Source organism: Brassica rapa, chromosome A09 (assembly GCF_000309985.2).
Source record: "Brassica rapa cultivar Chiifu-401-42 chromosome A09, CAAS_Brap_v3.01, whole genome shotgun sequence".
Classification (NCBI taxonomy): Eukaryota; Viridiplantae; Streptophyta; class Magnoliopsida; order Brassicales; family Brassicaceae; genus Brassica; species Brassica rapa.
The window spans coordinates 37,323,400-37,341,926 of NC_024803.2; the positions used below are offsets into that span (position 1 = coordinate 37,323,400).

Consider the following 18,527-nt stretch of genomic DNA (forward strand, 5'->3'; position numbering starts at 1 on the left):
CCATCTGAACTGTCAGACATTTTATGTTATTGGCCCCTAAACTATTTTTAACACTAACGGCCCTCAAGCTAATGCTTGATGAACTTGTGCTCAGAGCATCTCCAATGTATAACTCTATTTTTTTCTCCAAAATGGAATAAAAGTGAAAATGGAGTAAAATTACTCTAATCCTACTCTATTTTCCACTCCATAATGGAGTGATGAACAAACAAAAAATAAATTGCTCTATTTATAGAGTAAATTTCATTATGGAGTGAGATATGAAGTTAGGTTGAAGCATTTCTTACTCCATATTCACTTTTATTCCATTTTAGAGAAAAATGGAATAGAGATAGAGATGCTATCAGGTCCGGCCGGGGTGCAGAATCTACCTTCATTTTATGAATGAGCTTTGTCTGCTTTGAGACTCATCTACGTAAACAGCCAATGGCATGGCGACACGTTATCCTTTCAACGTGTAAAAAGTCCAATCAGTAACTGACGCATTGTAGAATGTAGTGTAACCCTTATTCATTGCCTTGATATTGCAGTGTGCACGACTATGCCTTTGGTCCTAAAATTCAAACTATTGATATCATACTGTACTTTTATCTACACGACAGAGAAATTTTAACGAAAAAAAATTATAGCTTAGTTGGATGAAAATGTACTATAACCCGCATCTTTTTGATAAGAAGAAACTACTTTTTATGAAAACCTGCTTACGCTTGAGACTAAGCCCATGATTTTCATTTCCATTTTTTGGGCCAAGCCTGTTGACTACTACCTATCTCTAATTAGTATCATACAGTTTCCACTTATGATCCTTGTTGAAATTTTGAAAACAAAAGAAAAGAAATTTGAGACTCAGCTATGCGCCTATGATTATTAGAAAAAATAGATGAATATCTGAAATAAACAATTTTTTAATTATCTGGCAGGCTGATTCTCAAGGCTAAAACTAACCAAGAAATATGATTGTATTTAATGGTAAAAAGATAAAGTTTAGTTGCGGTATGGGAAAATCAGTCGTTTTTTACATGGAAAATCAATCGTTTAACGAAATTAATCCGGCAAGGTAATATTAACTAATTAACTCATTTTTATTAGAGCATTTCCAATGTAAAATTTAATTTTTTTCTTTAAAATTGAGTAAAATTAAATATAAAGTAAAATGATTCAACCCTACTCCATTTTCTACTCTATAATGGAGTGATAAACAAACAAAAATAGATTATTCTATTTATGCAATAAACTCCATTATGGAATGAGATATAAAGTTGAGTTGAAGCATTTTTATTCTATATTCATTTTTATTCTATTTTATAAAAAAAAATGGAGTAGAAATAAAGATGCTCTTAACAACATTGATTTAGCCGGTTTGGAAAAGCTGAAAAATAAAGGTTACCATATACTAAAAATGTATAATATTGTGATGGTTTCTTATTCTACAGAATATAATAATAATTAGGTTCTAATTATATACCACGAATTTAACAAGAGACATCCAAATAAATATCATAGTTACATTTCATGTTATGAATATACTTCCAAGTTAGAAAAGTAAAAAAATTGGTAAATAAAATTCAAAAATTGGTAAATAAAATTCTTACTCGTAAACGAGTTCTCTCTCTCTCTCTCTCTCTCTCTCTCTCTCTCTCTCTCTCTCTCTCTCTCTCTCTCTCTCTCTCTCTCTCTCTCTCTCTCTCTCTTATCTCTTGTAAACCCTAATTTGATTTGGCGCCGCTCAGCCGGTGGCGGCTTCCGGCGAGTCCGTCGCGGTTGTCACCGGCTGTCTTCCCTTTTCTTCATTATGTCTCTTCCCCTTCTATATCTCGTCTCCTTCCCCTGCTCTTTTGTCTCGCCGATATACCTATTGTTGTGGTCTTCCTCTCTTTGCCGGCGTCGCTGCCCGGTGGTTAGGGATCTGGAGCGGTGGTGAGGTGTGTATGTAAGGGTGGGGCTTGGTGGTTCTTCCGAGGGTTAACCTTGAGGCATAGCTCAGATCTGGCCAGATCTACTTTCAATGGAGGACGATTGTGCTCGGTGGTGGTGCTCCGGTCATCGTCGATCCCTCCGGCGTCAGTTGCTGGTGTCGAAGACAGGTTCCCTCGTTCTCGGTTGGAGGGCGCTCGTCTCTGAGATCTGTACTTTTGATTCATCACGGTTTCTCACCACCAATGAGAAACATATACATCAAGAGTCGATTTTGGATCTCAACAAGCTCCCTGGCAGTGGTGGTTACCCTCTGCTAGTGGTTTCTCCTTGTAGGTGGGTGCAGGGCTCCTTGTGGCTAGGAGATGTCGCTGTCAAGCTCATGAGGAGGGCTGAGTTCTTCTTCTCGTCTTAACCAGAGGTGGCGGTCTGGTGAGCTTGCTAGATTGAGCTTCTATGCTCGATTTTTTGTCAGTCTCTGGTTTTCAGAGTCAGTCGCTCGTGCGGGTCAATGTGGTCTTAGGTTGTTGTAGTCTACCTTCTTCCTCATTCCCGGTGACAGCGAGTGTTGCTAGCATCTCTGCAGTAATGGTTTAGTGCTTCGGTTCTTGCCCTGTGGTGCTAGCTCCTTTTATCGTGCAGCGTCTGGTGGATGTGGCGGGTTATCAACTATCAGTCTCTCCAAATAAGAGCGGTTGTGGGCTTGATGTTGAGGTGTTGGTGGTTCCAGTGAGGGGCTTACAGGTTGCTGGAGTATTTTGGTGCCTTTGAAATTCAGGAGGGAGGAGCAGAGGTGGCTGTTTGCGGTGATTGATGTCTGGGGCTTCGACAGGCTCTAGTTCGTTGGTTTCGCCGCTTTGGTGCGGCCCCAGTGTCGTCTGCTGCAAGCTCCGAGTTCTCGCTGGTGTCTTTGCTCTCTGCAGGTGGTAGAGCTTTGTGGTGAGGTCATTTTATGGAGGCGAGTGCCTGGGCAAGCCAATATTACCGGCTCGTGACTCATGTTTTAACTGGTGCCGTACTATGGAGTTTTCTGATCTTGCGTTTTGCGTGCTCTTGGCGACCCTCTCAAGATCTCTCGAGTGTTCTCTCTTCTGCCTTTCGGTTTCGGTTCTCAATCATGTTTTTCATTACTGTTTTTTGTTGTTGTGTTAGTAGTTTCATTTCGGTGTTTGTATTTTCCGCTACTAGTATTTCTTTGTACCGTCTGTCTCAAACTCAGAAAATTGGTAATGCAATCTTAACATGTTTACCAAAAAAAAAAAAATTCAAAATTCACACAAACACAATAAAAATGTTTAATATATATTATAAATATGTAATCATTAACACTTTAATGGTAGGTCATATATAACTTATATGTGAGGTCGTAGTTAATTAGAGGCAAAAATATCCGCCGACGGCGACATCATGGCTCCACAACGAAAACTTTTATTTTCTACTATTAATCATCCAAACAAAAAGTTTGTTTCTCTACACGGATTTTATTGCAAGTAACTACGAACTCCAAGTGAATACAAATACATATGCGTGGATATAAATTAAGTTTGAGATTCAAAGAAGGTCATCAACGAAAAAAACAAAAGTGAATCCTGAAATGATGTTTCACGGGACGTAAGTACAACTAAGTACCGCAGCAATTTTAAAAGCGCTCTTATTATATTTCACATATCTTTAATTCATATATAGACCTTGAATACGATCTACCAGATCGAGACACAGACATATAGTACTGAGATATATAACGTATAAATGAGAGCGTAAGCTATTGTTAATGGTCGAAAAATTACGATAAAATAAGTGCGGCTTGTTATCTGATCAATGATCATTAGCCATTAGATATTAGCAGGGCCGGCTCAATACTGGTAGGGGCCCTAGGACAAAAAAAAAATTTTACTCTCTAAAATTTATATAGAGATAATGTTTAAAATATTTTTATAATTTAATCAATAATATTTTGTATATTTTGTAATGAAAATAAAATTATATACATATCAAATAATTTTGGGCCCTTTTCAATTTTATTTATTGTATTTATAATTTTTTTATATATAAAAATATAGATTTATAAAAAATTGGGCGCCTTATTTATCATTACACGGGGGGACACGGGCTCGGATCCGGGGCGGTCGCACCGCTTGTCCCCCTTGTAAGCCGGCCCTGGATATTAGTATTCAAATTTAACAAATTTACACGTGTGATATTTTGTTTCAAACATTAACATAACATTATTTTTTTCGCCATTTTTTAGTGTAGTGCTGAACTGAAATTTACATATATATTTCATTGTGATGAGTCTGGTGGCATTCAAAGTCCAACGAGAAAGGTAGAATCCAACGACTGAGATGAACATATTAAGTTTAATAATATAAATATAACATTTTACATGCATATGAATACGACGAACATAAACAGTACGCTCCAACAAACTATAGTGTTTATAGTTTGTTGAAAAGTAGAAAGAACATAACTTATTGCCATTCTAATAAATATAGTGTAGGGATATGTAGACATAGATGTCAACATTTAATACAAGAAGACAATGACGTACAAGTAACTATATAATTTGCATGGAATCTGAATTGGACGGTGCAATTGATGTTTTGTTTTTGGCTTTAAAATCTAACAGTAAATTATGCTTTCCTTAACGTCTGGTTTTGTTTGTTTGCATTCAGAAATTCATTCTATAATTCATTTTATGTATTTCTTTTTAGGTGTTATATAAATAAATCAATTTTGTATATTTGATATATGGTGTTTTTCACATCATTGTATAAGTGTTTTCGTATTGATTCGAGTCCTTAATCCGTGTCAGTCTAGTTCTTTTTGATCTTTTACAGGTCTGGAGTTGGTAGAAGAATGAAGAGAGGGTGCATAAAGAGAAGCTGTCTTTTTGGAGCATTCCTGCGGAGAACACTCAAGACGAACAGTCCCGAAACTGTTCTCAAGCAGAACAAACAGACGGAGTAATCTCGAGGTTGTTCCCGACAAATAAAGAAGCTCATATTTTCGGGAATTAAGGCCATGTTGCCCTAATATCTTTTCTACCTATTGGCGCCTCCATATAAAGACGCCACATATCCTATTTTATTTCTTACGCTAGTTTTTACAAGACAACTATTATCTTTTGCGATCTGCAACTTGTAAGGGAGAAGAATCCATTCTCTCATAGAGAAAACCATCCTAACCCTTTGTTTACTACTCTTATTATTATGCAGTTTCATTCAGGATCTATGTCTTTGATTGCTTGCATCATGATTGAGTAGTGATCTAGCTCGCCTAAGGTTTTTAGGGTGTTGAATTATGAGCTAAACATAGATAAGCTATTCTTAACTATTCTTCATCCATACTGTTCTTAAGGCTTCCATTAATCTGATCACTTGATGTTAGATCCTAAGTTAATCACCTAGCTAACCGCTTAGGAGATAGCTTGACATGTATTGAATGAGCTTAATATCCCTAATCAGCGAAAGTAGATATTAGGGTAGTAAGTGAACTGATCGGACCTGATCTCTAAGGCTTGCAGTTGTTTCTCATCTCAACGACAGTTAGATGGTGGGATCGACCAGAAAAGGAATCACCACCACGACAGTGGAGTGTTCCAGCTGAGTGATCCGAGTTCTAGAAAGCACTGCATTGCGCTTGAATAATTGTTTGGCTCTCGCTCAACACCCAATGAAATACCCTAGGCTAGCTTCTTGTTAAATTGAATCAATATCTAGTTTACTTGTTTTCCGCATCACCAATTGAATTGAAAACCATTTTATTCTTAGCTTAATATTGAAACTCATAAGAGTAAAGTGTATTTATGAGTAAAGTGTAGACTGGTCCTCTGGATTGAATCTAAAGTACTATAATCATAACTGTTAACTTGGCAGTAGCAAGATTCTTATTTAGTGTATCAATATTAAATTTATAGATGGGTTAGTTCGTGGTTCGTACGGTAGTGGTAGACTGGTAGCTTCTTTTTCGACCATTTATTTCATCCATATACGAGTAGATTATTGTTTCTTTGCGATTTTACTTGTCCACACAAAAATAAAAAGAATGACGTATATGGTTTCTACATCACTACATAAACTAGGTATTTCCATGGAGTCATAAAGATGAGAGTACTTTATTTGCTAGAATTTGGTATGTTTGAACTTTGAAGGCAATATGTGCATGGCACATGCAATGTATTCGTGATATATATTTGTAAATATACCTATTTAGACGGTGGAATTTTAGAAAATTATGACCACTATATTATAAGACTGATGTTGACTTGCATCTTTGTTGTTTTGATCAAATATGCGAGTCATTGTAAATATATAATTAAACTATTTAACTAGAAACTCAAATTTTAAGTTTTTAGTATTCTTATATTGATTTGGTATGTGACCCATAACTTTAAAATGTATTCAATCCAGACACTTCGCAATCTGGATCTGAATCCGAATAAACAAACTAATCCAATTTAAACTATATCAAAGGAAAATGCCGTATGAATTGAAATGAATCGAATTATATTAAATCTACTTTATGGTTAACGTCTTTTTCTTTAAGCTATTCCATCAAAGTGCGTGACCCAAAAAAAACCATAGTTACGTGACTATCTTGCATTTCAACAGTACATCTTTTACTAAAAAGAAAAATTATTTTTAGATTTTTAAAGCTGTATCAAATGGCATTTGTATTAGAGGAAAAGTATTCTTTTAAAAAATAAAATAAAACAAATAAATGACTACACTCAAATTGAAGGTATTGAAGGATGATCTCTACATTAAGAGAAGATGGTGCGAGTTCTTCTCGCATTGGAGAAATTTGCGTTGCACTCGCACAGAGTGGTGCAACCACACGTGCACGTCGCCTTCTCGTCGACGAGACACACACGAGTGATAGACAGTACAGTTGTCATCAGGTAGGGCCTAAAACTAGTCTTGTCTTGTAGCTAGAACCTCTGGATGCTTCAGAGACTTTCAACCATGCTGAGTTGCTGATTTTGATTCACCTTCACCAAACTGTCGGCGGAGATTCATTGTTTGATGTAATTCAATGGATTTGTTTATTCGAAGTACTTTGGATTTGGGTATTGTAACCTTTTAATATATTTAAATAACGATTTAACTGCATTATTAAAGAAAATGCTTCGCTGTTATATCTGTACGTTGGCTTACAAAAGGGAGACACACAAATCTTCCTAACTATATAAAATTATCATATTACATAGTTTTATTTATAAAAGATATTGCTTGTTTTAGTAGCTTCTTTACACCTTCCAGATGACTCCAAAAATCGATGTCGTTCCCATAAAATTCCATTTGAAAATTCTCGCAGATGTATGTATTTTTAATATACTTTGATCTATTATTATTTCCGTGTTGCAGAGATTTGTACTTGTTTGTTTGTGTATTTTGTGAAATTGCATCTATTTCAGACAAAAGCAAAAAATGTAAAACTCAATTCATCAGTATAAATATTTGATTGATTATTTTGATTAAAGACACGAAAAGAGGGCATCTAGTATCTTATGATATTTTCTTCTGAATCATTACATTCATTTAGTATTTGATAAATCACAGTTAAATATATACATAACTAAATCCTTTTTTTTTTACAAAATCTTTTTTTCGTAACTTTTAAATTTACACATAAATTTGTTACGTTCAACGTGGATTACTAAGATCCGAAGCTTAAATATTTATACACATGCACACGCAATATACGGTTCAAACACTTGTCTTTGACCTACCGTACATTTACAAACTATATATTAAAAGAGTTAACTATCGATTTAACACACACGAAGGTAGTAACATTTAAAATTAAATAAAAGAAAAGCAGAGGAAGGTACCTGGTTGTTGGTTTCGAAGGCTTATATATAAACCTCTACAAAACCTCTTCATCTCACTTGAACTTAGATTACATCACTTCAAAGAAAATCATCTCTTACTCGTGGATACAACTTTGCTAACTTTCCGACAAAAGAATAACAAGAGTTCAATGGCGGTTTCTAATTCTCTAACAATCTCTCCGAGAAAACTCCGGTCTGATCTTTACTCTTACTCGAACCAAGACAATACCAAGACACCTCTGGTCATCTCTGTTCTATCTTCTCTTATCGACCGAACTCTAACTCGAAACCAGAGAATCAGTCGTAGAGCTTCGCCGGCGTCGTCTACTTCCGGCCGGAGTGGCAAAACCCAGATCTTTGATTGCCGTGAAATTCCAGATATGACCATCCAATCGTACCTAGAGAGAATTTTCCGGTACACAAAAGCCGGTCCATCGGTTTACGTGGTGGCTTATGTCTACATTGACCGGTTCTGTCAACTCAATCCCGGTTTTAGAATCAGTCTCGCTAATGTACATCGCCTCCTAATCACCACCATCATGATCGCTTCTAAATACGTCGAAGATTTGTAAGTCTCGAAAAGAAACTTCAATATTTTTCCATGATTTTTTTTTAATTAGTCATTTTTTTCTGATATGTTTTCATTTATGTTTCCAGGAATTACAGAAATTCATATTTTGCCAAAGTAGGTGGTTTAGAGACAGAGGATTTGAACAAATTAGAGTTAGAGTTTCTGTTCTTGATGGGATTCAAGCTACATGTTAATGTGAGTGTGTTCGAGAGTTATTGTTGTCATCTTGAAAGAGAGGTCAGCTTTGGAGGAGGTTATCAGATTGAGAAGGCATTGCGTTGCGCCGAAGAAATCAAATCTAGACAAATGATCGTTCAAGATCCTAAACATCATCATCATCATCATCAGTTTGCTCGAGTCTTGTTGTAGACAAAGAAACTCTTCTTTTTTAGTTTTGTCGTTTGTGCTTGTGATCTTGACTTTCTGTTGGTCAGAGTTTTATTGGCATGGTGTTGGTGTAAATGTAAACATAATTGAGTAGAGATAGCAGTGATGTATGTACTGAGCATTGTAGATTAGTATATAGATTCACTATCTATTGAAGTTGAGAAAATCGTTTCATTTGCATTCACTAACCAAGAGAATTTGCATGAAAATTTTGAAATATGAAATACACAGTTTAAAATTAAAAAAAAAACAAGTATGTTAGAAAACCATATATATTTACACCTTGTTTTCAAAATTGTACAAAATAATTAAAATATACCCCTTTTTGGGGTAAAATTAAAATATATCCAAGTTGTTCATTTTCCCATATACAATATGGATGCTAAAGATAGGATTTGCGAGCTGATTTGGTGTCTAATATTTGATCAAACGGTAGGTTACAAAGATAACATTATTATCGATAGCTTTAAAGTTCTTTAATAAAGATATCTTATTAAATACTACATTCCCATTATATATGTGCAACAACCTTTTTTATTATATGATATTAAAGTTTCAGATTAATTGAATCTTTCTCATTTTTGGATGTCGGAAACCGGTCATGTTTGTTTCCCACATAGTCTTAGACTTTAGAGTGCTAAAAGAAATTCATCGCCAACTTTTTTTTACCGTAGAAACTCACAAGTTATCATTTTATAGCCAAAAAAAAGTTATTCTTGTATTTTTCTCATCACCATGCAAAATTCATTAACATTTTTTATTGTAGCTAGAAACTTACAAGATATCGTTGTATCTTTCTCATTCTCATGCGAACAATTAGTAAAATGCCTTTTCAGTTAAACTAATGACTAATGAGCCGTAATGCTTCATGCCATTCTTTTCATTTAAACTATTTCATTTAAACTAATCAGCCGTAATGCTCCATGCCATTATGAGAATAAAAAAGTATCTATATTTTTTTATTGATGGTGTAGTGTGGTTCACGAGCATCTATCTACCTAACCAGAGTAATTTATCAACCATCTGACTTAATCCTTTGCACCATATATTTAGAGGAATAAAATTAGGATTGATGTTTTTGATATGATGTCTAATAATTGCCTCGCCGAAGGTATACACACTAATAATTGTACCGATTGTTTATATATATATATTTGTAATTATATGGTTTAAGTTGCTACTTTACCTATATAATGGTGTTTTCAAAAGCTTACTATCAAGGAAAAATACTCACTAATAATCTTTATTTTCCGTCTTAGTTTTATTTGTTAAATGAAGATAAATTACTAAGTACTAGTCAATTTTTTTCAACAAAAATAACAAAGAAAAATGACTCATCGTCCATTTGGTGGGTTTCAGTGGTTGGATCTTAAGTTCAATGGCTCTTAAAACAATGGTATTTGTGAATTTCTACCGTCTAGCTTTGATTAACTAAAAAGTTGTCTTGATAAGGTCAAACTGAAAGGGCCCACAAGCCCATTGCGAGAAAACAAAGTAAAATGCCTTTTCATATAAACTAATCAGCCGTAATGCTTCATGCCATTTGTATAAGAATACAAAGTATCTATTGATAGTGTAGTGTGGTTCACGAGCATCTACCTAACGAGGCATGTATCAACGCTTAGATATACTTGGGCTAATGAGACCCAAACAAACTCCTAGCCCAATTTTTTTAGCAACACTCCTTACCCAATAACAATGGATTATCCGCGCTTTGAAGATTATAACATTGTTCATTGTTAATGTGGGCTTATGGTTGTAGTCTATAGGCCTACAGAGCCTATGATATCTATATATATCTATATCTATATATATATATATATCCTACTATATAAAAGAGACTAAATTCAAGGCTTTTGGGACTATCCACCTCAGCCAAAATATTCTCATCAATAAAAAATTAGAAATATATGTCATTTAGAAGATAATTAACTAACATATGACTTTTAATATTTCTAGAAATTTCATATTTGTAACTGTTAATTTATTAATAGAATCATATATCTACATTGAATTATGTTCTATTTTTAATCATTAGATTTCAAGGGTAAATAAAATATTAATTTATAATATATATATAGTTTATAACTTTATATTGTAGTTATAAATAAAGAGAAATAACCAGGGAGGATGAAAAATCTCATATAAAATTATATAATTAAAATGGTAAAATGGTGAGTATGATGAGGTGAATCTAAGAAAATTTGTTGTACAAATTATGATGTTTTCTTCGTCCACTAAAATGATTTAAAATAAAATATATATTCACATAAATAAGTCAATATTTGTTTTTTTTTTTTGTAAGATGTTAAGATTATCATTTTCTGAAAGGTTACACTGTTGTTTTTAAACAACCTATTACAACAAGGAAACAAAAACAACCACCAACAACTCAAGGTAAAAAAAGCCTTAAAGAGGTTTTATACAAGAAATATAAAAAAGAAGTAGAGAAGAGGAGAAAGAAGAACTTGCCGGGTAAGAGAGGAGACGGTCACGCATTATACGGTCGAGAGAGGCAAGGATGACTGATGAAGGTGAAGAGACAGCTGTGAACACACGAGCATTACGCTCTTTCCACAGCAGGTAGATAGATGACTGAAAGTAGAGCTTGATAACTGAAGTAGCATGTGCATCTGCGTTGACGCGAGGTTGATTGATCCAGGCTGCAACATACTGTAGATCAGCCGGAGGAGAAATCCAAACTTCAGCAGCAAAAGACTCCCATATCAAACGAGATAAAGAGCACTCAAAGAAGAGATGATGGTGAGTCTCTATTTCCAGATTACAAAGGACGCACGTTCCTGAGACATTTAACCTCCAACGCCTCAAGCGATCCTTGGTTGGCAGTCTTCTCCGCAAAGCCAGTCATGATATAAACACATTACGTGGAATATGTTCCTTGAACCAAATAGTTTTATGCCAATATTTGTTGTTGATAGTGTTTATATTCTTTTCTGACATTAGTATCCATATTTTTTAGTAAACTGATCCAAAGAGATTAGTTTGTGGAGCTAACCAAACGAGGATTATAGTGTTTACTTTGGAAAAAGTAATAGGTTGAATGATAAATGGCGTGCATACTTTTTCACATGGAAATCTGCACATATATTAAAATTGTAAGATTTGAATCATAGAGAAAATATAGTGCATATGACTGAAGTTGGTCCATTCCGAAACTAAAGATGGCTAAAATTCTTCTTTGTCAAAATGCATAGATGTGAATCTTATATGAATAGAGTTCTCCATTGCTTATAGCAGTGTAATAAACTCTATGTGTAAAGGATAAAAAATGTTATATAAGTGAAAACAAAAATTATGATTTTTTTTCTTGTGCCTATAGGCATTTCGTAATTTGAAGAAGAAAGAACATATTGTGTCAAAATCTTTGGCTCAGTCAAATTTTATCCAGTTGTTTATAAAACTGTTGTTATCTGATTCATGTAATTTTTCAGTGTTGATTTAAAAGCCCAAAAGACCAATCTATACTGACTTTTTGATATATTTTTTTATGTGATTTGAATTTAAAAATAGATAAAACTTTCGATAAGTTATGTAAACTCAGAACAAGTATTTAGCTTTAGAAAGCATTTACATGTTTCAAACTTATAATATATACATATATAATGTTTAAAATTATGCATATAAAATCAGTGTAAAATGTGCTTGAATATGTTTCTCTTCTTTAATGTGTTAATTGTACTATATATAACATTATTTTAAAATTTCAAAAAGTTTATGTCACATACAAAAAACCATCAATAAAAATATAATTACAACAAAAAAAATGAAAAATTATAAACATATAAATTTAAATTAAGAAAAACTAACATTGAAAAAACAAGAAGTTAATGTAAAAGAAAAAAACCGACAAATAATATTATAAATAATATAAATTTATAAGACACAATCCGCGCGAAGCGCGGAAAAAATCTCTAGTATATATAAAATGGGGTTTTCTCTCACCTCCTGCAGCCATGTCAGCACAGAGGATGGGGCGTTTTTGGACACTTGGCGGTTTGGGAGTGGACCGGTGTTTCTCACGCTCTCTCTTGCTTCTCGCGCGTCGTGATGCCGTTTGCTATTAGGCCAATTCGATTGGGCCTAAAATAATTTCAATGGCCCGTTCTAACAACAGCCCACTACAACTTCCAAACCTAGCTTGGTCGTCGCAGTCGAGCAACGACTCCTCCATCACCTTCATCGTCCCATCTGGAAATTCATCGGTCTCTGCAACTCGGCGTTGCGGTGTAATAATGTTGATCCACTCTAAATCATTCAATTCGATTCTTAACTCCTTATTTAATGAGATATGGTATCGTTCGACATCCCTTTGTCTCCCCCTTCATAAACCTTCAGTCCAACCATAATCGAAAACCTCAGTCGCAGAATATAAAGCTATGGCCATGAAACATGCTCAGCCCTCTGGCAAGTCTCCTGTCGAACGGTGTGATCTGAGGTTAGAGATTTCTTCTTTTTAGCTTCTGAAGTGTGACAAATGTACACTGTAAATGCTAATTCAGCTTAATATTGGCCACTCTTTGTGTGTTTGTTCTTCAGGATATAGAGAGAGAGAGAGAGCATAGAAGGCACGAGAGTTAATGATTGTGGACATGATCCTGCTTGACGAGAAGGTAATCTCGTCGACTTGTGATTGTTATATACGTATTTTGCGACCCCCAGATTGTGTTGATTTTTGGTATGTTCTTCTCTTGCTTCAACTCTTATCCAAGGGACGATCCATGCCAGCCGCCTCAATACTTTCAGGCGTCGTCTCAGTGAAGGTTCTGTGTATTCGCTTAGTGGATTTGAGGTCACACGGAGCAACAATATTTTCCCACTCTCTGACTCCCCAGTCTCCATTCGTTTCAACGATAGAACGTCCTTCCCAGAAACAACAAACTCGAAGAAGGATACTCCCACTGAGCTTTTTCGACTCTGCAGCCACGAGCAGCTATGAGCATTGGCTAATACGAACAGACAACTACCATGTATATCTCTTCTCTTCCGCATAAAACTATAGCCATTAGGTTCAGTCAACTCTGTTAAGGTCTTTATGCTTTGAATTTTTCTAGACATTGTTGGCAGAAAAGAATATTTTTTGTGCGGTCACCTCTGAATGATTGCTTTGTGTCTTTTTTCTTTTGCAACTGAAGCGTGAACTGATGTACCTATCAATTGTTATTGGAACTGGGTGCAGCGGATATTGCTTACTAGCTTTATCATCCCATGATTTTTTTTATTTCTTAAAGTCAATTATTAAGATTAAGAATTTATTGCAAATAAGATGAATATAGATACGAAGTTGGCCAGAGGTGATCAGTTTTGGCTTAACCCCATCCATAGTATACCATACTGATTATAGTTGTCATTGTACGTCAGACAACACTTTCTGCCTCATTTTTATTATTTTCTTGCAAAACAAAACCTTTTTTCCTTCTGCATCTCCTCAATGGGACAATATAATCAATTTGTTTTGTATAATAAAGAGTAGCTAACTGTGCTATGAACGGTTGGATAGTGTTTTTGCACTCCCCAACACTCAAAACCTCTAACCAGTCTATACAATGGCTTAACTTTGCTCCATCATTTAATTATTTATGAGAAACTGTGTGTTTAAAGAAATATTGTTTTATCGAAAGAGAGTGCAGTCAGTTATGATGGAGTTGGAGTTCTTTTCAGGTTAGTGCTCTATTTTAATGGTTGAAGAAAAATATACCTCGAGATTGTAATTTATAAGTTCTGCAACATACTACCTTGTGCACAGAGAAAATATATCATAACAATAAACCTATGGTGGGATCTTACGAGACCAATCAGAGAAGAAGCAAACCTGTTGGATTAAGCTTGAAGAGCAAGGAAGCTTAGAGATAAGCATGAGTCCTAATCCTACCGAGATATGGATAGATATGTTTAGGAGTTATCTAAATATATTGTTTAATAGGATTAGGAAATAATAAGCTCTATATAAGAAGATGTCAAAGTGTGACATAACTTACAAGAGTTTAGAGTTTGAGAGCTTAAGTTTTGAGCATATTTTCTTAAGCTAATAAGAGAGGCATTCTTATAATCTTTGAGTTCTATATTTGGTATCAGAGCTTCAGAAAAATCAACATCCGTTGATAATTTGAAGAACGATCGAGAATGGGAGACTTAGCAATAGTATCGAATACAAATTTGAAGGATGGAGAGAAATCCTCCATCAAGTGTCCAATGTTGAACTCAACCAACTACACGGTGTGGGCGATACGGATGAAGAACTTGCTTAGAGTTCATAAAGTGTGGAGTATTGTCGAGAACGGAACGGATGAGGATGATAAGAACGACGTAGCAATCGCTCTATTGTTCCAAGCGATACCCGAGACTTTGGTTCTGCAAGTTGGAGAGTTGGACAGTGCGAAGAAGGTGTGGGATGCTGTCAGGGCTCGTCATGTTGGTGCAGAGAGGGTCAAGGAGGCAAGGTTGCAGACCTTAATGGCGGATTTTGATAGGTTAAAGATGAAAGACACCGAGAAGATCGATGACTTTGTCGGCAAGCTATCAGAGCTTTCTTCTAAATCCAGTGCTTTGGGAGAGGAGATTGAGGAACCAAAACTTGTCAAAAAGTTTCTTAAGTGCCTACCCCGCAAGAAATATATACACATCGTCGCAGCTCTTGAACAGGTGCTTGATCTCAAGACCACGAGTTTTGAAGATATTGTGGGGCGCTTGAAAGCTTATGAAGAACGTGTTCAGGAGGAAGATGACAATCCGGAAGATCAAAGCAAGCTTATGTATTCTAATACAGAGCAGCAATCCACGCGTGATTCTCAGGATGATAGAGGGTTTCGAGGCAGAGGAGGACGGACTAACAGGGGCAGAGGACGTGGACGCTATGGGGGAAGAGACACATCGAGAATAATGTGTTTCCGTTGTGACAAGATGGGTCATTACGCCTCCACTTGTCCAGATCGTCTCCTCAAGCTGCAAGAAGCGCAAGAACAAGAAAGAGATGATACCCAAGATGCAGACGAGCTTATGATGCATGAGGTAATCTATCTTAATGAAGAAAACGTGATGCTGAGTAGATATGAATCTTGTGGAGAGGATAACATGTGGTACTTGGACAATGGAGCCAGTAACCACATGACTGGAGATCGTCGATATTTCAAAAGAGTTAATGAAAGCATCACAGGAAAGGTTAAGTTTGGGGATGACTCTCGCATAGACATCAAAGGAAAGGGTTCCATTGAGTTTATCGACGGAAACGGAGAAGCAAGAACAATGAAAGATGTCTATTACATACCTGACTTGAAGAGTAATATCGTCAGTCTCGGACAAGCCACAGAGTCAGGCTGCGACATAAGGCTGAAAGGAGAATGTTTAACTATGCATGTTCAAGATGGTAAGTTGTTGGTCAAAGCAATGAGGTCGAAGAACAGATTATATAAAGTTCGGATGGGGATAAAAGATACCATGTGTCTCTTGACAACAACAACTAGCGACTCTGTCCGTTGGCATGCGAGGTTAGGACACATAAACTTTGATTGTTTGAGGTCTATGGTGCAAAGGGAGCTTGTGAATGGAATATCTCATGTAGCAGTGGAGAAAAGTGTGTGTGGATCATGTTTGCTTGGCAAGCAAGCGAGACAATCATTCCCGCAGTCTACCTCATACCGAGCAGATAAGATACTTGAGCTCATTCACGGTGATCTCTGTGGTCCGATAACGCCACACACAATTCCAGGAAACAAGTATGTACTTGTGCTCATCGATGACCATTCGCGCTATATGTGGACAGTGTTACTTAAGGAGAAGAGTGAAGTCTTTGAGAAATTCCGAAAGTTTAAGACAATGGTAGAACAAGACTCAGGTAAAAGAATACAGACTTTCAGAAGTGACAGAGGTGGAGAGTTTGTTTCTCACGAGTTCAATGAGTTTTGCGAGAAGATGGGAATTAAAAGGCATCTCACGGCTCCCTATACGCCACAGCAGAACGGAGTGGTGGAGAGACGGAACAGAACAATGATGGGCATGACACGCAGCATACTGAAGCATATGCAAGTTCCAAGTTATCTATGGGGAGAGGCAATCAGACACACGACCTATTTGTTGAACCGAGTGGCTACCAGAGTGCTTAAGGATAAGACTCCGTACGAGGCATTTCGAGGGAAGAAACCTAACGTTAGTCATCTCAAAACATTCGGGTGCATAGGCTATGCGAAAGTAGTAAAGCCACATCTGCAGAAGTTGGAAGATAGGTCAAGAATCCTTGTTCATCTAGGGACAGAACCGGGTTCTAAAGCCTACCGTATGTATGATCCTCAGACACAGAGAATTATTGTGAGTCGAGATGTCGTCTTTGACGAAACAAAAGGATGGAACTGGCATCAGACTAACGCAGAACAGAGTACAGCTGGAGAGTTTAAGATCAGTTTTAGTGAGTTTGGGAATCATGGTATTAATGAAGATCAATGGTTGAGTGAAGAAGCAGCTGAAGTTGAAACTGGTAATCGTGGTGCTCAAGAAATTAAAGATATAACGAGCACTGTGATAGATCTTGAAGAAGAAAGCAAGGGAGAAGAAGAAGAACAAGTCACGCTGAGAAGGTCGCAGAGAGAAAGCGTCAAACCCAAGTATTTAGAGGATTACGTACTCCTTGCAGAAGAAGAAGGAGACTACTTGCTCATGTGCCTGAATGACGAACCACATAGCTTTGAGGAGGCAAAGGAGTCAAAAGAGTGGACATTGGCTTGCAAAGACGAGATACGGTCCATAGAGAAGAACGGAACCTGGACACTTGCAGAGTTACCAGCTGGAGCAAAGTCGATTGGCTTGAAGTGGGTGTTTAAGCTCAAAAGGAACTCTGATGGTAGTATCAACAAGCATAAAGCCCGCCTTGTCGCCAAAGGATACGTACAAGTACATGGAGTAGATTTTGATGAAGTCTTCGCTCCCGTGGCTCGCATAGAGACAATACGACTTCTGATAAACCTAGCTGCTGCTAACGGGTGGAGGATTCACCACCTTGACGTCAAGACGGCGTTCTTACATGGGGAGTTGAAAGAAACCGTATACGTCAAGCAACCGGAGGGGTTCGAGGTTAAAGGGTCTGAAGACAAAGTCTATCGGCTAAACAAAGCTTTGTACGGCTTGAGACAGGCACCCAGAGCCTGGAACAACAAGTTGGATTCAACACTTAAGGAGCTGCAGTTTGTCAAGTGTTCCAAAGAACCATCAGTTTATCGAAAGAAGGTAGAAGATGATCTCCTCATTGTTGCAATCTATGTTGACGACCTGTTTGTTACAGGATCAAACATGAAGCTTATCATTGAGTTTAAAAGGGAGATGTCAACTAAATTCGAGATGAGTGACTTGGGAGAGTTGACATACTATCTCGGAATTGAAGTGAGTCAACACCTTGATGAAATTACGCTGAGTCAGAGAGGTTATGCAATGAGAATATTGGAGGAAGCTGGGATGAAAGACTGCAATGAAACGCAGACACCTATGGATCCTGGACTCAAGTTATCAAAATCAGAAGAAGAGAGATCGATAGATGCAACAAATTACAGGCGCAACATTGGCTGTTTACGCTACTTATTGCACACACGGCCAGACCTCTCATATTGTGTAGGAGTGTTAAGCCGGTATATGCAAGATCCAAAGGAATCACATGGTGCTGCAATGAAGCAGTGTTTGCGCTATCTGAAAGGGACGACAACTTACGGCTTGGTTTTTGAGCGATCACCAGCAACGGCAACAAAGCTGATAGGATACAGTGACAGCAGTCATAATGTGGATCCTGACGATGGTAGAAGCACAACAGGTCATGTTTTTTACCTT

General features: G+C 36.6%; 1 protein-coding gene across 2 annotated transcripts; it reads left to right on the plus strand.

Annotated features, from left to right (window-relative positions):
• The first annotated feature begins 336 nt into the window (after window positions 1-336).
• LOC103841902 (cyclin-U2-2) lies at window positions 337-8,885 on the plus strand. 2 transcript variants are annotated; one of them, XM_033280066.1, is made up of 3 exons: window positions 337-347; window positions 3,761-8,315; window positions 8,405-8,885. In XM_033280066.1, the coding sequence occupies exons 2-3, from the start codon at window positions 7,897-7,899 to the stop codon at window positions 8,685-8,687; spliced, it is 702 nt and encodes a 233-aa protein (XP_033135957.1). In that variant the 5' UTR covers window positions 337-347; window positions 3,761-7,896; the 3' UTR covers window positions 8,688-8,885. The 2 variants fall into 2 exon arrangements, with proteins under 2 accessions (XP_033135957.1, XP_009116735.1); XM_009118487.3 differs by lacking the exon at window positions 337-347 and having other exon boundaries at window positions 3,701-8,315.
• The last annotated feature ends 9,642 nt before the right edge of the window (window positions 8,886-18,527 follow it).